The sequence below is a fragment of the Talpa europaea genome (genome assembly GCF_964194135.1).
Source record: "Talpa europaea genome assembly, chromosome: 4".
Taxonomy (NCBI): Eukaryota; Metazoa; Chordata; class Mammalia; order Eulipotyphla; family Talpidae; genus Talpa; species Talpa europaea.
Genome location: NC_140070.1, coordinates 105211374 through 105230154, shown reverse-complemented (window position 1 = coordinate 105230154; position 18781 = coordinate 105211374). Strand labels below are relative to the sequence as shown.

The 18781-nt window shown below is 42.5% G+C and overlaps 1 protein-coding gene across 1 annotated transcript in view; it reads left to right on the top strand.

Moving 5' to 3' along the window:
* SLC12A8 (solute carrier family 12 member 8) overlaps positions 1-18781 on the top strand; it is a gene marked incomplete at both ends in the record, with an annotated part of 123657 nt that overhangs the window by 80613 nt on the left and 24263 nt on the right. Inside the window, 4 exons of the mRNA XM_084230986.1 lie at positions 2243-2330; positions 3802-3889; positions 8481-8627; positions 14682-15324. Coding sequence (XP_084087112.1) covers positions 2243-2330; positions 3802-3889; positions 8481-8627; positions 14682-15324 — 966 coding nt within the window. The remainder of the gene's footprint in view (positions 1-2242; positions 2331-3801; positions 3890-8480; positions 8628-14681; positions 15325-18781) is intronic.

The following is an 18781-nucleotide window of genomic DNA, read 5'->3' as shown; positions in this document are numbered from 1 at the left end:
CTGCTGCAGAACTGTTCCTCTTTTAGACTGCTTTCTTTTTTTTTTTTTTTAAAGATTTATTTATTTATACAAGCACTGGGTACAGTCAGAAGCGCGGGAGGGTGAGAGAATTCACCAGAGCCAGAGCGGGGAGCAGAGCAGGCAGAAGGACCGAAGTACACTGCTGAGGGGAGCAGCGGGCGGCAGGAGAGGTCTGCGCGCCATGTGGGACCCTCCTGTGGTGGCCGGGGAGCAGCTGGGGATCGAACCGGCGCTCAACCGCTGCGCAACCGCTTCGCAACCGCTGCGCCACCGGGGAGGCCCCTCTTTTACACTGCTTTCTGAATCCCTTGCTTTCCTCCTTAATGGTTTGCATCTTCATTTTGCCCGAGTACATGCTTCAGCACCTTCCTCAGAAATAAAACATAAAGTAAATTTTCTGAGCCCTGTCTGCTTAGCTTTATTTTTACTTAACTGGCTTACAAGTTTGTATCCATTTCCCAGATATATCCTTTTAATAGGCTCTTGGGGGAGTTGGGGAGATGGGAGTTAAGAAAATGTACCTAGCATGCCATTTTAAACAAAATATCTTTTAAAAATCACTTCACTTATGATGTAATTTTACTTCAAAATGATCTCTGTAAAAAATTGAGAAAATATAGATATATAATCAAATGAAAAATGATCTTTTCTTCCATCATCAAGAAATAACACTAACATTTAAAGATATGTTCTAATCCCTTTTTCTGTGCATTTACCTTTTTTAAAACAACAACGGGATCATACCATATGGTCTGTTTTCTAATATACCTCTGAAACTAAACACTAACTTTTACATATCTTTCCATATCACAGTTTATTCTAACAATGTTAGAGACCTTGTATTTATTAAAAGATGTATCATCTCAAATTTAGCCAATCCTCTATTTTTAGACATTAAGTTGTTAATAATTTTCACTATTATAAATAAGCATTTATAGCACTTTTTGGCTAACTCTTCCTCATGTCCCTGACTATTGACTTACAGGATAAACTCCTGGTAGTGGAATCGTCGTGTCAAGGTGCATGGAGGTGGCTTTCTTGGTTCAACATTCAGGGTGCTCTTTGAAATAGCTGCACTCCACATTTCTGGCCCCAAACTTTTGCTTCACTCCACTTGAGCTCACTGAAGCATTATAGCAGAAGTCTTAAGAGCATGATTTTTGAAGTGAGATGCAGACTAGGATTGAATCCTAGCTTTGCCACTTGCTGAATGTGTAACCTCAGGCTGCTTTAATTTACCTCTTTGAGCACTAGTTTCCTTTATGGTGGTGAGGTAATTTTACTTTTCTGATGTGGTCATTATGAGGATTAAACAAGATAAAAAAAAAAAGCATGTAAAGCACTTAGCACAGGCCCTGTCAGATTGAAAGTTCCAAAATCCACAATGATGGAGTTAGACCCATTTCTCTCCTAAGCTGTGCAAATCTTCCTTCAAGGCCACATTTGAGAAGCACCCGCCCCTCTGTGAGCCATCCCTGGCCAGGACTGGGTCCAAGACACTTGTAAACTGGACCCACAGTGGGTTCCCAACACATCACATCGTCATGTTGCTTTTCTCTGTGTGTGTTTGGAAATAGTCCCTTCCTCAGCCCCACATACTTTGTTCTATCCACCAGCACTAATTACTTTTCCTAAGTGTTCTTGGGGAATAGCGGTGATGAAGAGGAATGTGTGACTCAGTATTGGTAACATCCGGTTCAGTTTTGTTTGTTTGTTTGTTTAATTTGTTTAGAGCCCTGTGGCAGGTCAGGAGCTTTGAACATGGTCTCTGGTTCTGACTATTGGCTGGGAACTGCCCCCCGGACACCTGAATCCCAGGGTAGTCAGTGGACAGCAGAGACAAGGAACTCAGCTGAGCAGGCCATGGAGGGCACATTGCTGAGGCCCAGTCTCTCGGGGTGCCGTCTGGAGGGAAGGCAGAACTCAGCCTGTGGCATGGAGACCTTTGTGTGTCCTGTCAGACACCTCCCTCACCCCCACTACTTTGCCCTGGGCCATAAGATGCTTTTGTAGTAGGCCTTTCCTCCCCAGTGTCACCCAACCCACAAAGATTTCTTTCACAGCCCGCAGATGCCTCCCCAGTTGCCAGGGGAGATTGAGAAGCAGTTGACGCTGCAGATGGGAGGGCCTGCTGCGGGGCGGCTTCCAGGAGAGGGGCCCAGGAGGGGAAGGTGGTTCAGGGGGTAGGCTGCTCACCCCTCTCTGTCTGGGTGTCTTTCAGGAGTCATGGCCGGTTTCAACATGGGGGGTGACCTCAGGGAGCCTGCTGCCAGCATCCCCCTGGGCTCCCTAGCAGCTGTTGGCATCTCGTAAGTTCCCCTCCTGGCAATCAGCTGGAGAGAGAGAAAACTCTGGTGAAAGAGGGAACTGCCCCTTTTGTTCTGAGCGTGCCCTGACTGTGACCAATCTATTTCATATTCCAATCCTCCTTTTAACACTCAGCCAGCTGGAAAATTCACGTCTGGTGGGTTCAGATGATTGCCCTTCCATACCCCCTGCCTGGGAATGTAGCCTAGTTGCAGAGGAGCCATTAAGGAAGATGAATCCTTTCTTTCCTCTTTCCTAAGCCTCCTGCTCCTCCCCTCCCCCAAAGGCTTTTCGAACCTGGCTATTTTTTTAACTATTGAGTTTCCAGGACCATTGTCGGGAACATAAAGACAAAAAATTTGTAATCAAACAAATCAGAATTTGCATTCCAGCCCAGCCTCTAATTGTCTCTCTGAACCTCCATTTCCTTTTCTGTATAATGGGCATAATGAGAATACATGGGTCTCATGGATTGTGGAGGAAACTGTGTAAGGCACATAGTAGGGACTCAGAGCCGCCCTCCCCTCTGCCAACCCAAGGCTATCAGGCTTCCTGGGTTTTAATTGACAATGTGCCACCCACACTAGCAGGCAGGGAGCTCTTGGTCTGTTTCTGACCTTCTACCATGAACAGAATCTTCTCTGCCATCATCTGATTGTTGTTGAAATCATAGTCATGATTTCTGAGCCATGACCATGACTTGAGACACTAAAAGTGCCTGCATTATTTTAACCGTGTCATGTAAAAAATATCTTGCTTTTTGCTTATTGTAATGGCACCAGTGTTTTTAGTCAGGCACAAAGCACCAGTTTATTTGGTCCTAAAAAAGGTAAATTTTCTTCCCACAGGGGAGAAAATGAAGACCACGGAAAGGGAGGTGTTGGGAAGGAAAGAAAAGAAAGACCACTGTCTCATTTTGGTTGTGACTGAGAGGTCCCGGAAGAACCTTTGGCCCATTCTCTCACTGCCCAGATGGGAATGAGGCCACAGAGGTCATGTGACTTGTTCAAGGTCATAGGGCATTTGGGGGTAGAGCCAGGTCACTGCTGGCCTTTTCACACTTGGCCTAGCTCTCTATCATCTGAGATCCAGGGAACAGCAGGACTTAAAAGCCCAGAAGATCATCAACTTGTTCCTCTGCAGATAATGGGCAGTGGTGCTGCTGGTCAACCGTGGCCTGAAACCTGGCAACAAGGCCAGCTGGGCCTCTACACCCCACCCCCAAGATCCTTTGTTTTCTTCTTTAATGTAAGAAAGACACAAAACAATGATACTTTGTGGGGGAGGGAAGAAATCTGCCAGCAGAGAAGTAGTACTGGAGGTGCCCCGTAGATGAGCTGGTGATGTGTCCGGCTGGCCTTTCTCTTTCCTTTTGAGACAAGTCCCAGTGGGAATCCAAAGGCTGCTGGGGTGGGTTGGAAGGGGTTGCTGAGGTCAGATGGCAGCCCCACTCTGCTCTTGGGTGTTTTGCAGGTGGTTTCTGTACATTGTCTTTGTCTTCCTGCTTGGTGCCATCTGTACCCGAGAGGCCCTTCGCTATGACTTCATGATAGCTGAGAAGGTGGGTAAGTCCTGTGCTGCCTGGAGGGCTCAGTCGGCTGTGTTATTTGTACCAATCAACAAATGACTGCTTCTGCCTTGCAGCCCTCCCTGGGACTTCATATGGTCTTGGGTCCAGGACTGAAGTTTGGGGCCTCAGGTGGGGAGAGGGTTTTAGAAAGATGCACAGGTTTTTCTTATGGATGCCTCGCAACAAGTAACAGTGCCTGGAAAGGCACATGACTAAATGATGGAGACACAACCATCTTTTCATGTCAAGAATTAGGATGGAAACAAAGGATCTGCTCTTCCGAAGTCCCCAGCTTAACAAGCCCTACATTTTTGCCATTGCAAAATGCTGAAGGTGTGCTCACAAGAAGGAAGGAGACTGATGAGTGGAGGAGACAGCAAAGGGGGAACAAGGGCCTGAAGGAGTCAGGGTGGGAGACCCGCCTTGTCTTCTGAGCCTCCTGCTTCTCCCCATGGGATGGCCTGGGTTAATTTGGCTGTAATATCTTTGTTTCCAGAACCATACACACTACCTTGGAGAAGGTGAGAAATTCCTCGCATTCCTCCACTGCCCTTAATAGACTGGAGTCACCTGATAGTGAAGGATATTCTGTTGGCATCTCTAGAACTCAGGAGAGTAAGATTTCCAGCTGCTTTTCTGGAACAGCTCCTAACTTCTCTTAAGTTCCTGTAGAAAAAGTGGGCCCTAGGAGTCTTACTATTTATCAGAGAAATGTAGTACGGAAGGTTGTTTTCCTTTCTTAGTTAGCACCTGAGGCTCACTGCTCATATCTTAGGAGAATATTCCATTTTCCGTTGGTGTGAGCTTTTGCCAAAGTAGCTTTGCTGAACTGCACAAAGGGCCTCTGCGTGGGGCAACCTGGCGTAGGAAATTTGGAACTTACTTTTTATGGCTACATTTGGGCTTGGACTTAGCACAGGCTTCTTGTATATTGTGTAGACAATGATGTTAAAGTGATGTTTGTTTTCAGGGGCCTTGACTTTGCTAGGAAATAGGTTTTGAAAGTGGGAGCAGTTCAGGTAGTAGAGGCACAGGACCACCATCCTGGGCCCATGGTCTCCGATCCCTGTGAGCAAGGCTTGTTCTCAGGGGAGGACTCTGTGGCCCTCATTTATAACTACATGCATTGCTTCCCTCTTGAATTTCAGCTCTCAGGGGCCCTTCTCTAATTGTGGAAAGAAAGGCTTGACAGCATTAGAGGAATTAAAGGCCTTAGGGAACAGCTGATCCTTTGACCAGGGGAGCTGCCTAATGCTGTCTGCAACTTGCCAGTGGCCCGCCAGCTCTGTCTGCTTCTAAAGCTGTTTCCTTTCTAGTGGATTCTCTCAAAGAGGGCCTTTCAACCATTAGGAATTCTGATCTGGATGGAATGAGGCAAAGTCTCCCCTGGTGGGGCTCTGCTCTCCCCTCCTCGCCAGCTTTGCAGAGGGAACTAAGAATGGGTGTGTGGGAAGGCAGGCAGCCTGTATCCAAGGAAGGCCACAGCAGCGAGAGAGTAAAAGCATCTCCAGGCACAGCTCAGGAGAGCTTTGTGGGTGGAAATCCCACTGCTAATAATAGACACGTGACAGGGAAGTGCGTTTGGAATGCCACCTGTCCCAGATGGGGAAACGGGTAGGCAAGCACTTAGCGGTTTGGAGGCACCTGCTAAACCATGCCTGGGAATAATATATGGGGATATAATTATATAGTTAGGTTTTGGAGAGGACAAGAGACTGTTTCCTGGAAGAGGTAGTCATAAAACCCATAAAGAAAGGAAAGCTATTTTTCATGGTTCTTAGTAGCAAATCGGGACTGACTGATGCAGCAACTAAGTGAGAGGTGACAGAACCAACCAGGGCAAGTCCAAAATAGTAGGACCCTAGTGTGCTGCTAGCCCCATCCTACCCCACCTCTCAACCCCACACTGGGGACTATGCAGGATTCCCTCGCCCTCCCCCAAAGCCTTGAGCCCTAGCTTCTTTCCTTTCCTGTCCTCCAGCTTCCCTCTTTGGGACTGATGGGGCAGTAAGTTGGGTCATAAACAATTGACTAACAGTGCCCAGAGGATGGGGGTGGGGGGTGCAGTGAGTAGGGGCAATCTCCTTTACCTGGTCGCTTGACACAACCTGACACCTTGATGTGATTTTACTAAACTGTTCCTGTCAGCTTCATGTCTTAGCTGTGACCTGGGTTCTGAGCCAACCCATCTTGGAGCTTTCTGGGTTGGCAGAAACAAAGTCTCTGGTTTGGTCTGAGTGTCCTGAGGATCTCAACCTGAGACACAGACCAGACCAGGCCACTAGCACACTCCCCTTGGTGCTCCTTGAGGCTCACAAAACAACTCAACACACTTCCCATCTTTTGCTCTGATGCTTTTGGTCAGAAGGATTCTCTTTAATGGCTGCTGACTGTCCTGGATTTCTTTTTACTGATCTGCATCTGACATGTTAGCCAACTTGTGGAGTGAGGGCAGTGTTAGAAAATTTATGTCTGTGGCAATATAATATGTGAGAAAACTAGGAGACTGTTGAGACATTGCTGTGTTCATACACTTGGGATTTTAAGGGTTTTGGGGTATATGCTTCAGTAATATCAAGGGAGCACAGGGATTAGAGAGACAGAAAGAGCACCTCGCAAGTAACTTTGTATCCAGTTCTTCAAGCAAATTAATGGGATCTCTCAATACAAGTTGAAATGGGAACTTGTAAAAAAATATCATGAGCAGGACCTCATTGGTGGCGCAAGGGGTTAAATCTCAGCAGTATGTAGGTATCTGCAGCCACTGCAGCACAAGTTCAATCCCTGGCTACAGAGCTAACTCACATGGCGCAGCAGACCTCTCCTGTCTCGCCCACTGCTCCCCTCAGCAGTGTTTTTCAGTGGATCCACATTTTCTGCTCCCCACTTTGTCTCTGGTGAATCCTCACACCCCCCAGACCTCTGGCCTGTACCCCTGCTCTTGTATGCATAAATAAATTAAAAAATATTTTAAAAATATCATGAGCAAAGAGATGTAATCAGTGATTTTTTTTTAAATCAGTGATTACTAAAGAAAAAACCAGGGTTGTTCACACCCCAGATAATATTTTAGAAAGAGCTTTTTGTGCTGGCTCAAACAGGTGTATGACAGAAAGATACTCTTTTCTCCAAAAGAACTGTTGACACACATCTGCTCAAATAAATTCTCACTTTCCCCTCCACTGGCACAGTTAGTGAGTTTACAGCCAAACTGTTACAGAGAAAATGATTAAATTTTGCAAGAGTTGAAGCAAACCTAGCAGTTTACCATTCTACCAATAAAGCCTTGCCCTGCCCGTAGCCTTGTGCCAGGTTTACAGCCTGTCCTTATGAGATGCTCCCTACGCAGATGGAGAGATAACAGAAGGGAGAGACAGGATGCAGGTGGGAGAAAGAGAAAATGGAGTTTTTGTAATTTATGCAAACATGAGAAGCAGCATTTCATTTATTTTTCCGAACATGGAACAAGTTTGATATAAGAGAGAGTCAAGTGAATGGGCAATTGTATTCCCTGTAGATTCAGATGAGGTCTGATTTGGGAGGGGGTGTGGATTCCTGATGGGAAGCTTGCACCATAGCAGCACGTCAGCAGCACTGACCCTCAGCAAGTTGATGCTGAGCCGAACAACTATGCCTTCTCTTCCTCTATCTGCTGTGCTTGTGGGCTGCATGCATCATGGATCTCATTCATTCATTCCACATTTATTTATATAGCTATGTTGGCACCAATTATGAACAAGACAGGAGGCCTGTGGAATAAAGCCTCCAGATTTGTAGAAGAAACTGTGTCATAGGTGTTCCCCAGCCTTACCCTGAGGGGCCACGAAACCCTGAGGAGTATCCTCTGTTATGAAGGAGATTGGGGATTGCCTCATGGAAGAGGGAAGGTTTGTGTTGAATCTTGAAACACAAATGTGACTTTTATTATTATTACAATTGTGACTTTAACAGACAGGTAATAAGTAGACTAGAGGTGTGGACAGAGGGTTCTAGCAGACAGAGAGATCATGCTGACAGACTATGGGATGGGGTACAAAGGCCACAGACCAGGGAGGGCCTCATATGCTAGGGCTGTGGGGAACTCCTGCAAGAGGGACTTTATGCTCATATTTGAGCTCAGAGAGGTCACTGTGGTGGAGGCTGGTGGAGGATTCAGACTGGGCAGAATTTGGAGGCAGGAGACCAGTTAGCATTGTAGTTGGCCAGTGTTTTTCAAGGACCATCAGCAACAGCATCACTTTGGGAATTTGGCAATCCAAGTCTTGGGCCTTCCCTCAGACCTACTGAATCTGCAACTCTTGAGGTGGGACCCAGAAATCTGTCTTTTATGAGCCCCCTAGATAAGTCTGATGCACGATATCCACTATGTAGTCCATACAAGATGTGGTGATGGCCACACTGAAGCAGGTGCAATGGAATGAGTTGGCAGGGCTCAGTGGGCATATTGAAAATGTACCAAAGGGGTTGGATCTAGAGGATCTAGTCTATAACTAGATGGGATGTGTGTGGATGGCTACCAGGGAAGCAGAAAGGGACAGAAGCAGTTCCTGACATTGGATAATGAAACTGCTTCCTCCTCTAGGTTTCCCTAGTGGGCTTCCTCTTCCTATTGGGTTTATACATCTCATCTCTGGCCTCCTGTATGGGAGGCCTCTACGGAGCCCCCCGGATCCTACAGTGCATTGCGCAGGAGAAAGTGATTCCAGCACTGGCCTCCCTGGGGCAAGGGGTGAGTAACTCTTTCTTGGAGAAATGTACATTTTGTGGTGGACCTTTGTTGGCAAATAAATTTGATTAAAACTACTGGTCAAAATTATAAACCAGAGACACAGTGCAGGGGAGGACGAGGGAGAGGGGTGAGAGGGAGGGAGGGAGGATCACAGGGGACTGTGGTGATGGTGCATGGGTGCCTTGGGGAAGGAAATTCTAAGGGGACTCAATCTGAGGGGGTGGGGGGAAGCAAATATTATCTAAAAAATGTAAAAAAATGATAAATGTTAAGATAAAAATATTTAAAAAAACAAACAAACAAAAAACTACTGGTCAAGTTTTCCAGGCTATGACTAATGAAGAGGCAGAGGTCATTTCTCTCACTCCTATCCTCTGGGCTCAGTTGGACAAAGTATCTGTCAATTTCACAGCCACCCAGGACCCCTTCCAGCTTGGCCAGCTAGCCATCTTAGTAGCATCCTCAACACTGCTGCCCAAGAAAGGAAGCGCACATCCTTTAATAAAAATAAGTCCAAATTATATAATGTTATAAATCAGTGTTCTATCAAAAAATTATTTAAAAAAAAGAAAAATAGACATTATCATAATTAAAAATTTCTTTTTTTTAAGTTTTATTTATTTATTTATACAAGCACTGGGTACAGTCAGAAGCGCGGGAGGGTGAGAGAATTCACCAGAGCCAGAGCGGGGAGCAGAGCAGGCAGAAGAACCGAAGCACACTGCTGAGGGGAGCAGCGGGAGGCAGGAGAGGTCTGCGCGCCATGTGGGACCCTCCTCCGGTGGCCGGGGAGCAGCGGGGGATCGAACCTGCACTGCGGAGGCTTCCAGCAGCTTCGCAACCCAGCACTCAACCGCTGCACCACCAGGGAGGCCCCATAATTAGAGATTTTAACAATCCTCTCTTGCCAATAAATTAAACAACTAAACAAAAATTTAATAAAGACATAAGCAATCTGAAAAACAACAAAAATAAATATATTCAAGAATCCTCCACGTTTACCATAGAAGGAGGAATTTCTTGAGAAGGAGGGTAGCTGGTCCTCGTGGCGCTAACTCTCCTTGAGATCCACTTCCCTTCATGGTTGCTTTGTGATGATTTCCCACACCTCTGGTCTCTGGGCTCCCATTAATCACCATGACCCAAACATTAACTGGTATAGGATAACTTGACTGAGTCACTGAACAATCAAATAGGAGTTCCTAAACCTAGGGGAAGACGAGAGAGAAACAGAGAGAATCCCACTTATGATTATGGTTTGTAAACTACTTCAATTCTGGTGGAGTGGCACAGAGCCCGCCCCTACCTTCTTCCCAGTCTCAGCTTCCCCCTCCTTTTGGGCAACAAAGTTGCAAGTCACCCTTAATTCCTTCTACTTTCATCCACTTTTTATCCACAGTCCACATGCATTGGTAGGAGCAATGGTTGTGGTCTCTGGTACATTTCATGTGGAATGACTTTTATTTTAATTACATTAATTTTTATTAGGTAATATGTACAGAGTTCAAAACTAAAAATGGTATAAAAAGTATTCACTGAGAAGTTTAGCTCCTATCATGAGTCTTTCTCTTTTTTTACCCACACCATTGCCTTATCTATCACTGTTCTTATTGCTTTATAATGAATCCTTCCATTGTCTATTTTTAACACAAAGATAGTGTTATACATACATTGCCCTACACCTTGCTTGTCTTCATTTAATATTAGTCGGACATCTATCTTTTCATGTGGAAGTAGAAAGCCTTTCTTTCTCCCCCTCCCATTTTGTGGATGTATCATAGTTCATTTAACCAGTTCCCTATAGACTCGCCTTGGTGTGGCTTCCAGTAAATAGCACTATGAAGAATAATTTTGTGTATATTTATGTAGAATTTTGTATGTGTGCCAATACATCTATAGGATAAATGTTCATAACTGGGCTTGCTGGGTTAAATGCACTTTTAATTTTAATGAGTCTGCCAAAGCACCTTCCATGTGATTTGTATCATTTTAGCAGCAATGGATGAAAGTACCTATTTTCTTACAACCAGCACTACTGTTAGACTTGGGTCAAAATACCCTGTTTTATAGGACTCTACTCTGCTCTTGGGATGGAATTTCATGAGGCAAGGGGACATGTCCGCCTGGATTCCTGACCCCCTTCTAGACCACAGTTCAGGTGTGCTGCACCCTACAATTCCCAGCCCACTTCCAGGAAATGACTCTTTTCTGAGGCACATCCCAGGTTGTGGACCTGGAGTCCACATGTGGGTGTGAAGCCCCTCACAGTACAGTCTGGAAGAGAAGGAAGGTGGTCGGTGAGCTGGAGGCTGTGCATGGCCATTCTCCAGTAAAGAACTCAAGGATTTTATTTAACCTTGAGCCCGGCCCTCCCCATCATCCTGAATGTACGTTACCAAGGAAAGAGGATAGAACATATTTGATTGGGCAATTTGTTTAATTGATTTGCTAACAATTATACATATTTAGACATAGGGCACATGGACTGCCATTTGCCCTCTTGTCCTGGGCACCACTGTGCAGCGATGAGCCTGTCTGTAACTCACTGTCAAATGCAAATTTTTATATAGTGAGAAATGGCTTTTTACTTGTGATTTGCTTTACTCTTGTTATAGATAAGGTTGAACATCTTTGCCTCTAAGTGTCATTATATTTTCCTGGGATTGTTGGCCTTCTCAATTGCTAGAAGCTCTTTTCTTTGCTGGGGAGATTAACTCTTCGTGCTATATTACAAATATTTTTTCTGGTTTGTCACTTGCCTTTTAATTTGGGAACTTATTTTTCCCCAAAGCTTTTTTTATATATAATTAAATTTTATTGGCATGTTTTCTTTTTGAATGGAACTTGAGAGAAGAAACTTTAAACATTTTAGAAGATCCATTCAACAATTTTGAGATATTCAGAAAAGGGCATCGAGCCAATATGAACAGCTTACAGAATGACTGTTACTGAACCTACGCCATGTACACTTATATAACACACACTTGTAATGTCATGGGTTGTAACCTTCTACCCAAGAACACGGGGAACTCCCAGATGCCCCCCCTCCACATGCCCTCTCTGGGAAGTGCTCTATCCCTCCCTCTGTGGTTGTCACCTACTCTCTTGACTTCTGTGACATTAATGTTCTTGCTCTCTATGTGGTTTGCATGTTGACCAGCATTTTCTGAAAAAGGTCAGTCAGTCAATGTTGTGGGTTTTACACACCATATAGCCTCTTCACAACTATTCAACTCTGTGGTTACAGCTCAAAAGTAGCCACAGACAATATCTAGTGGCTTAGGTGTGGCTGTGTCCAATTTGTGTAGACATTGATATTTGAATTTCATGTAACTTTCATGTGTTGCAACATATTACTTCTCTTTTGATTTTTTTCTCCAACAGTTTAAAAGTGCAAAACCATTCTTAGCTTGTGGGGATAAATAAGCAGATGGTAGCCAGATTTGGCCTGGGGAGGGGTCGTAATTTGCCAACCCCTAGTTTACTTCCTCCATATGCATCTCTAAACAAAATAGTTTAATTCTGGCTGTTTTTAAACTTTATGTAAATGTGGCATGTCTGTTTAGTGCAGCATTATGTTTATGAGATTCATCCACATTTCTGCTGTAGCAGCAGCTTGTCTATTATTATCCCTACATAGCATTTCCTCCTTTGCTACAATTCATGTACCATTCTGCTGCTGATGGACATTTGGGATTCTTCTGAACATTGCAGTAGACTGGTGCACACGAAGAGTCCCTTCAGATTAAATACCCATTAGTGGAATTGCTAAATTGTAAGGTATGTATAGCATCACTTATTAGACAGCACCATTCTCTTTATTAGTATTTAAATTTGTAGTTGTACTAATTTACACTCCTAACAGCATTGGATAAGCATCCTTATTCTTTTATATTCTTGCCAATACTTAATATTATCAGACTTAAATTTTTGCCAGTCTGCTGGGTGTTTAATGGTATCTCACTATGGTTGTAATTTGCATTCCCCTGATTACTAATGAGGTTGGGCATCTTTTCATATGTTTAGTAGACATTCTTTGGCTCATGTTTTTATTGGGCTGTCTGTTTTCTAATTTTTTGGTAGTGGTTCTTTGTATATTCTGGATACCCTTTGTTATATGTATTGCAAATATCTTCTCCTATTATATGCCATCTTTTTTTTTTAAGGTGTGTTCATATTTGACTGTTTTATCACTTTTCAATTCACCCTTATCACTGTCCTGATCTGGACTTCTAGCATGTCCTTCCACTTACCCAAGACCCTCCTTTTAAGTTCTCATTAATTTCTTTTTTAAAATTAATTTCTTTTTTTATTATTATTTTATTTTATATATTTTTTACTTCATTTTTCATTTTTGTACAATATATGCATTTTCATCTTGGTTATAGCCCCCGTGAAATTCCCACCCCCCCATTCACCCGTGTACCATCACCATGGTCCCTTGTGCTCTTCCCACACCCATCCCCTCCCCTGCAGAATGTCTCTGGTTTATAGTTGCCTGCTGATTTTGATTTTTGCTTTATTATAATTACTTTTTTTCCCCTGATAAGTTCTCATTAATTTCTGAATATTTGTTTTATTTTTTGTCATTTTATTATTGCGGTATGCTAAACAGCTGTAGCAAATATACCCCAAATGAATTCTCAATCACAGCAAAAGTATAGTTCTACCTTTTTGTGTGTGTGAATTTTACTCAAGTTCCAGGGGGGGTGTTTCAGCTGGGGCGCTTATCCTCAAATGCAAATGACTTTGCATTTTCAAAGTGTAACTTCTAAGATTGCCCTCTATTCCAACCTCAGGAAGTAAGGACAGAGCTGGAGGAACACTTGGGTGGTTTATAGATCAGATCTGAAAGTAGCTTACTTGCTTACCCCTCAGAGTTCTGGCAGTGTAAGAGGTGGGACAGGGGTTAGATCCTGGAATACCCTGTGGATAAAGCTGACCATATTTACTGATGGAGAATGGGTCAATGAGAAGAATCATCAAAAATTTCACTTGACTGAGCAAATAGACGGATTGAGGTTCCATTTTCTGAGGTGGAGAAGACTATAGAAGAGTAGATTTAAGGGTGGGAGATTGGGGAATCAACAATTTGGTTTTGGACATATTAGTTTTAAGAGCCTATCAGACATCAACCAGAAATGTTGAGTAAAGGGCTGGATATTTAAACTTGATTTCAGGATAATGTTTTAGTCTGGAGAGTCAAATTTTGGAGTGAAGAACATAAAGGTCCAGCAGGAAAGCCTAAGTAGGAGCACACAGTGAGAAGGGAGAAAAATCAAGAGAAACTAGGTGACAGAAGACTTTCAAAGATGAGGGAACAGTCAGGTGGGTCAAATGTAGTTTAAGGAGATGAGGACTGAGAAGAGAATGTTGCTTTTGGTCCAAGAACTTTGTCAGTGTCTCTGATGAATAGCTTCTGTGGATTGACAGATTATATGGAGTTAGCACATTTTTTCCCCACTCCTGTGCTCCTGAAGGTTATCATACCCACTTCCATCAATAACAGATGTGTGTGTGTGTGTGTGTGTGTGTGTGTGTGTGGTGGGGTAGGTGGGTATGTGTGTGAGCATGTGTATATGTGTATGTTTCATATCAGAATCTCCCACCTCAACCACCACCAATGATTCTGCTTTGTCTTCAGGGTCTCCTGTCCTCTTAGACCATTTTCTAAGCCTGGAAAGAATCAACTTTACACGTATTTGATTTCCAAGGCTGATAGTAAAATCCCAAGAAAAACAAAAAGAGAAGTATTTGGGAAGTCCAAGTTCCATAGAATCACACTAGTATGATGACACTAATCCTAATTAATAACATAACACCAATACCTCTAATGACCAAGGTGTGCTCTCTGTATCAAACATTTTCTATGTATTAACTCTCCTCTCATAGTGGCCCTAGGGGTTGAATATTATTTCCTAAATTTGTAGACCAACGGTTACTAACATGCCGAGAGTCACATGGGAAAAGAGACTGTGCCATTATGCGTTGTTTATCATCTAACATGATTTCCATCTGAAATGTCAGTCCTGCATGTTATTTTTGTTTCTGCAGAAAGGACCAAATAAAACACCTGTAGCTGCTATTTGTCTGACCAGCCTGGTGACCATGGCCTTTGTCCTTGTGGGTCAGGTGAATATTCTGGCTCCCATTGTCACCATCAACTTCATGCTGACGTATGTCGCAGTGGACTACTCTTACTTCTCCCTGTCCATGGGTCCCTGCAGCCTCCCACATGTACCTCGTTCCATGCACAGAGAAGACACAGGAGTTCTCCACTGCTCCGAGCACCTGCTTTTGGAGAAGGTTCCCAGCTATGGCTCTGAGGGTCCTGCTCGAAACCTCTCTGAGGGCACTCTGCTGGAATTCACTAAGGACATGGACCAGCTCCTCCAGCTAACCAGGAAACATGAGAGTAGCCAGCCCAGACGAGTGGAGAGTGATGGGGTACTGGAGAGTCAGAAGGGAAAGCACAAGAAGGCCACCAAGCAAACTTTACAAGATAGCTTCCTCTTGGACCTCAAGTCCTCTGCTTCTCCTCATGCTGAAGGCTCTGACCAGCTGCCCATTGCTTCTTGGGAGGAGCAGGAGTCCTGCTGGAACAAGCAGAGTTCTAGGAGTGAAAGGGCTCAGCCTAGGGGGGTATATGAAGAACTTGTTCCTGAGCTCAGTAACCAGTTAAGGCCAAGTGGAGAAGGTGAGTGCTTTGGAATCACACTGGGTGTAATCACACCTAATTTGGTGTAACTACCTTCCTGACCAGTTATCAAAACTCTCTTTCATGTCCTTAGGCAGTTTATTTTATGGCTGCATTTAAAATCCTCATTAATTTATTTGATATTTATTTTTAAAAGATATTTAAATATTAGCTGAATTAGTAATTTTACTCTGTTATAGATAGTTAATTATAAACAGAAATTTCTTTTTTTATTTGTTCTTATTTCCAGAAGTTATGTTAATTTTTAAAATTTTTTATTTATATATTTTTTGTCATTGTTCATTTTTTTTTATAATAAATTTTATTTTTATATTCCCCATACAATTGCAACCCCCCCAATCTGACCCCAATCCCTCCCCTCCCACCCCCCACCCCCCAAAAAGTGTCTCTGGTTCATAGTTTTTTGTTGATTTTGATTTTCACTTTCTTATAGTTATTCATTTTCCTGGTCCCTTATTTAAGTTTTCTAGATTCCTGCTATGAGTGAGACCATCCGGTATTTTTCTTTTTCTTTTTGGCTTATTTCACTGAGCATGATCCCTTCCAGTGCCATCCATGTTGCTGCAAATTGCATGTGTTTATCTTTTTTGAATGCTGAGTAATATTCCATGCTATATATGTACCACATCTTCTTGATCCAGTCATCTATTTTTGGGCATTTGGGCTGTTTCCAAAGCTAAGCTATTGTAAACAGTGCTGCTATAAACATAGGTGTATAGGTGCTCTTTGGAATTGATGTTTCTGTGTCCTTTGGGTAAATACCTAGGAGTGGAATTGCTGGATCATATGGAAGCTCTATGTTTAGTAGGTCCAGAAATCTCCATACAGCTCTCCATAGTGGTTGGACCAGTTTGCACTCCCACCAACAGTGCAGAAGAGTTCCTTTTTCTCCACAACCTCACCAACATTTGCTGTTGCTAGTTTTTTTAATATGTGCCATTCTCACTGGTGTAAGATGGTATCTCATGGTAGTTTTGATTTGCATTTCCCTGATTACAAGTGATGTTGAACATTTTTTCATATGCCTGTTGGCCATTTGCATTTCCTCTTCAGAGAAGTTTCTTTTTAGCTCTTCTGCCCATTTTTTGACTGGGTTATTTTCTTTGTTGTTGTTGAGTCTCATCAGCTCTTTGCAGATTTTTGTGATCAGTCCTTTATCATTAGTGTTGGGTGCAAAAATGTTCTCCCAGTCAGTGGGGTTTCTCTTTGTTTTTGTTATTGTCTCTTTTGCTGTGCAGAAGCTCTTTAATTTGATGTAGTCCCAGCTGTTTATCTTTGCCTTCACTATCACTGCTTTGGGTGATGTATCTGTAAAGATGTCTTTGATGTGCAAATCACGTAGTGTTTCACCTATATTTCCTTCTATATATTTTATGGTTTCAGGTCTTATGTCTAGTTCTTTAATCCATTTTGAGTTGATTTTTGTGTATGGTGTGAGGTAGTGGTCAAGCTTCATTCTTTTGCATGTAGCAACCCAGTTTTCCCAGCACCATTTATTGAACAAACTTTCTTTGCTCCAATGCATAGTCTTTGCTCCTTTGTCAAAGATTAGTTGACCATAAATCTGTGGGTTTATTTCTGGATTGTCTATTCGATTCCATTGGTCTGTATGTCTGTTCTTGTTCCAATACCATGCAGTTTTGATGATTATGGCTTTGTAGTATAGTTTGAAGTCTGGGAGTGTGATGCCTCCATTCCCTTCTTTCTTTTTCAGGAGAGCTTTGGCTATTTGGGGTTTTTTGTGATTCCATATGAATTTCATCAATAATTGTTCTATTTCTTTGAAGAATGACATTGAAATTTTGATTGGAATAGCATTGAATCTGTATATTGCTTTTGGTAGGATGGCCATTTTAATAATGTTTATTCTTCCAATCCATGAGCAGGGGATGTCTTTCCATTTCTTTGTGTCTTCTTCTATTTCTTTTAACAGTGTTTTATAGTTTTCTTTGTATAGGTCCTTTACCTCTTTTGTTAGATTTATTCCCAAATATTTGATTTTTTTTGTTTCAATAATAAAAGGGATGGTTTTTTTGATTTCTTCTTCTTCAGATTTATTGTTTGTGTATAGGAAGGCTACTGACTTTTGCGTGTTGATTTTGTATCCTGCCACTTTACTGAACTGATTGATGTGTTGAATTAGCTTTTCTGTGGAGTTTTTGGGGATCTCTATGTATATTATCATATCATCTGCAAATAGTGATAGTTTGACTTCTTCTTTTCATATTTGGATTCCTTGGATGTCTTTCTCTTGTCTTATTGCTCTGGCTAGGACTTCCAGTATTATATTGAAAAGCAGTGGTGAGAGTGGACATCCTTGTCTTGTTCCAGATCTTAATGGAATTGCTTTCAGCTTTTCACCATTGAGAATGATACTGGCTGTTGGCTTGTCATAGATGGCCTTTATGATGTTGAGGTATGTTCCTTGTATCCCAAGAATTTCAAGGGCTTTTATCATGAATGGGTGTTGCACTTGTCGAAAGCTTTCTCAGCATCTATTGATATTATCATATGGTTTTTATATTTCTTTTTGTTGATGTGTTGGATAACGTTGATTGATTTTCGGATGTTAAACCATCCTTGTGTCCCTGGAATGAATCCTACTTGGTCGTGGTGAATTATCTTATGGATACATTGTTGGATTCTGATAGCTAAAATTTTATTGAGGATTTTTGCATCAGTGTTCATTAGGGAGATTGGCCTGTAGTTTTCCTTTTTTGTGTTGTTCTTGTTCGGTTTTGGTATTAGTGTAATGTTGGCTTCATAGAACGTGTTTGGTATTGTCTCTTCCTTCTCAATTTTTGGAAGAGTTTGTGAAGGATAGTCACCAATTCATTTCTGAATGTTTGGTAGAATTCGTTTGTAAATCCATCAGGTCTGGGCTTTTGTTTTTGGGGAGGTTTTTGATTACCATTTCAATTTCGCTGCTTGTAATTGGTCTGTTTAGGTGTTCTATTTCTTCTTTTTTTTTTTTTTTTAAAGATTTATTTATTTATTTATTTATTTATTTATTTAATAAATTTTATTGTTATATTCCCCATACAATTGCAGCCCCCCCATTCTGACCCCAATCCCTCCCCTCCCACCCCCGCCCCCCTAAAAGTGTCTCTGGTTCATAGTTTTTTGTTGATTTTGATTTTCACTTTCTTATAGTTATTCATTTTCCTGGTCCCTTATTTAAGTTTTCTAGATTCCTGCTATGAGTGAGACCATCCGGTATTTTTCTTTTTCTTTTTGGCTTATTTCGCTGAGCATGATCCCTTCCAGTGCCATCCATGTTGCTGCAAATTGCATGTGTTTATCTTTTTTGAATGCTGAGTAATATTCCATGGTATATATGTACCACATCTTCTTGATCCAGTCATCTATTTTTGGGCATTTGGGTTGTTTCCAAAGCTTAGCTATTGTAAACAGTGCTGCTATAAACATAGGGGTG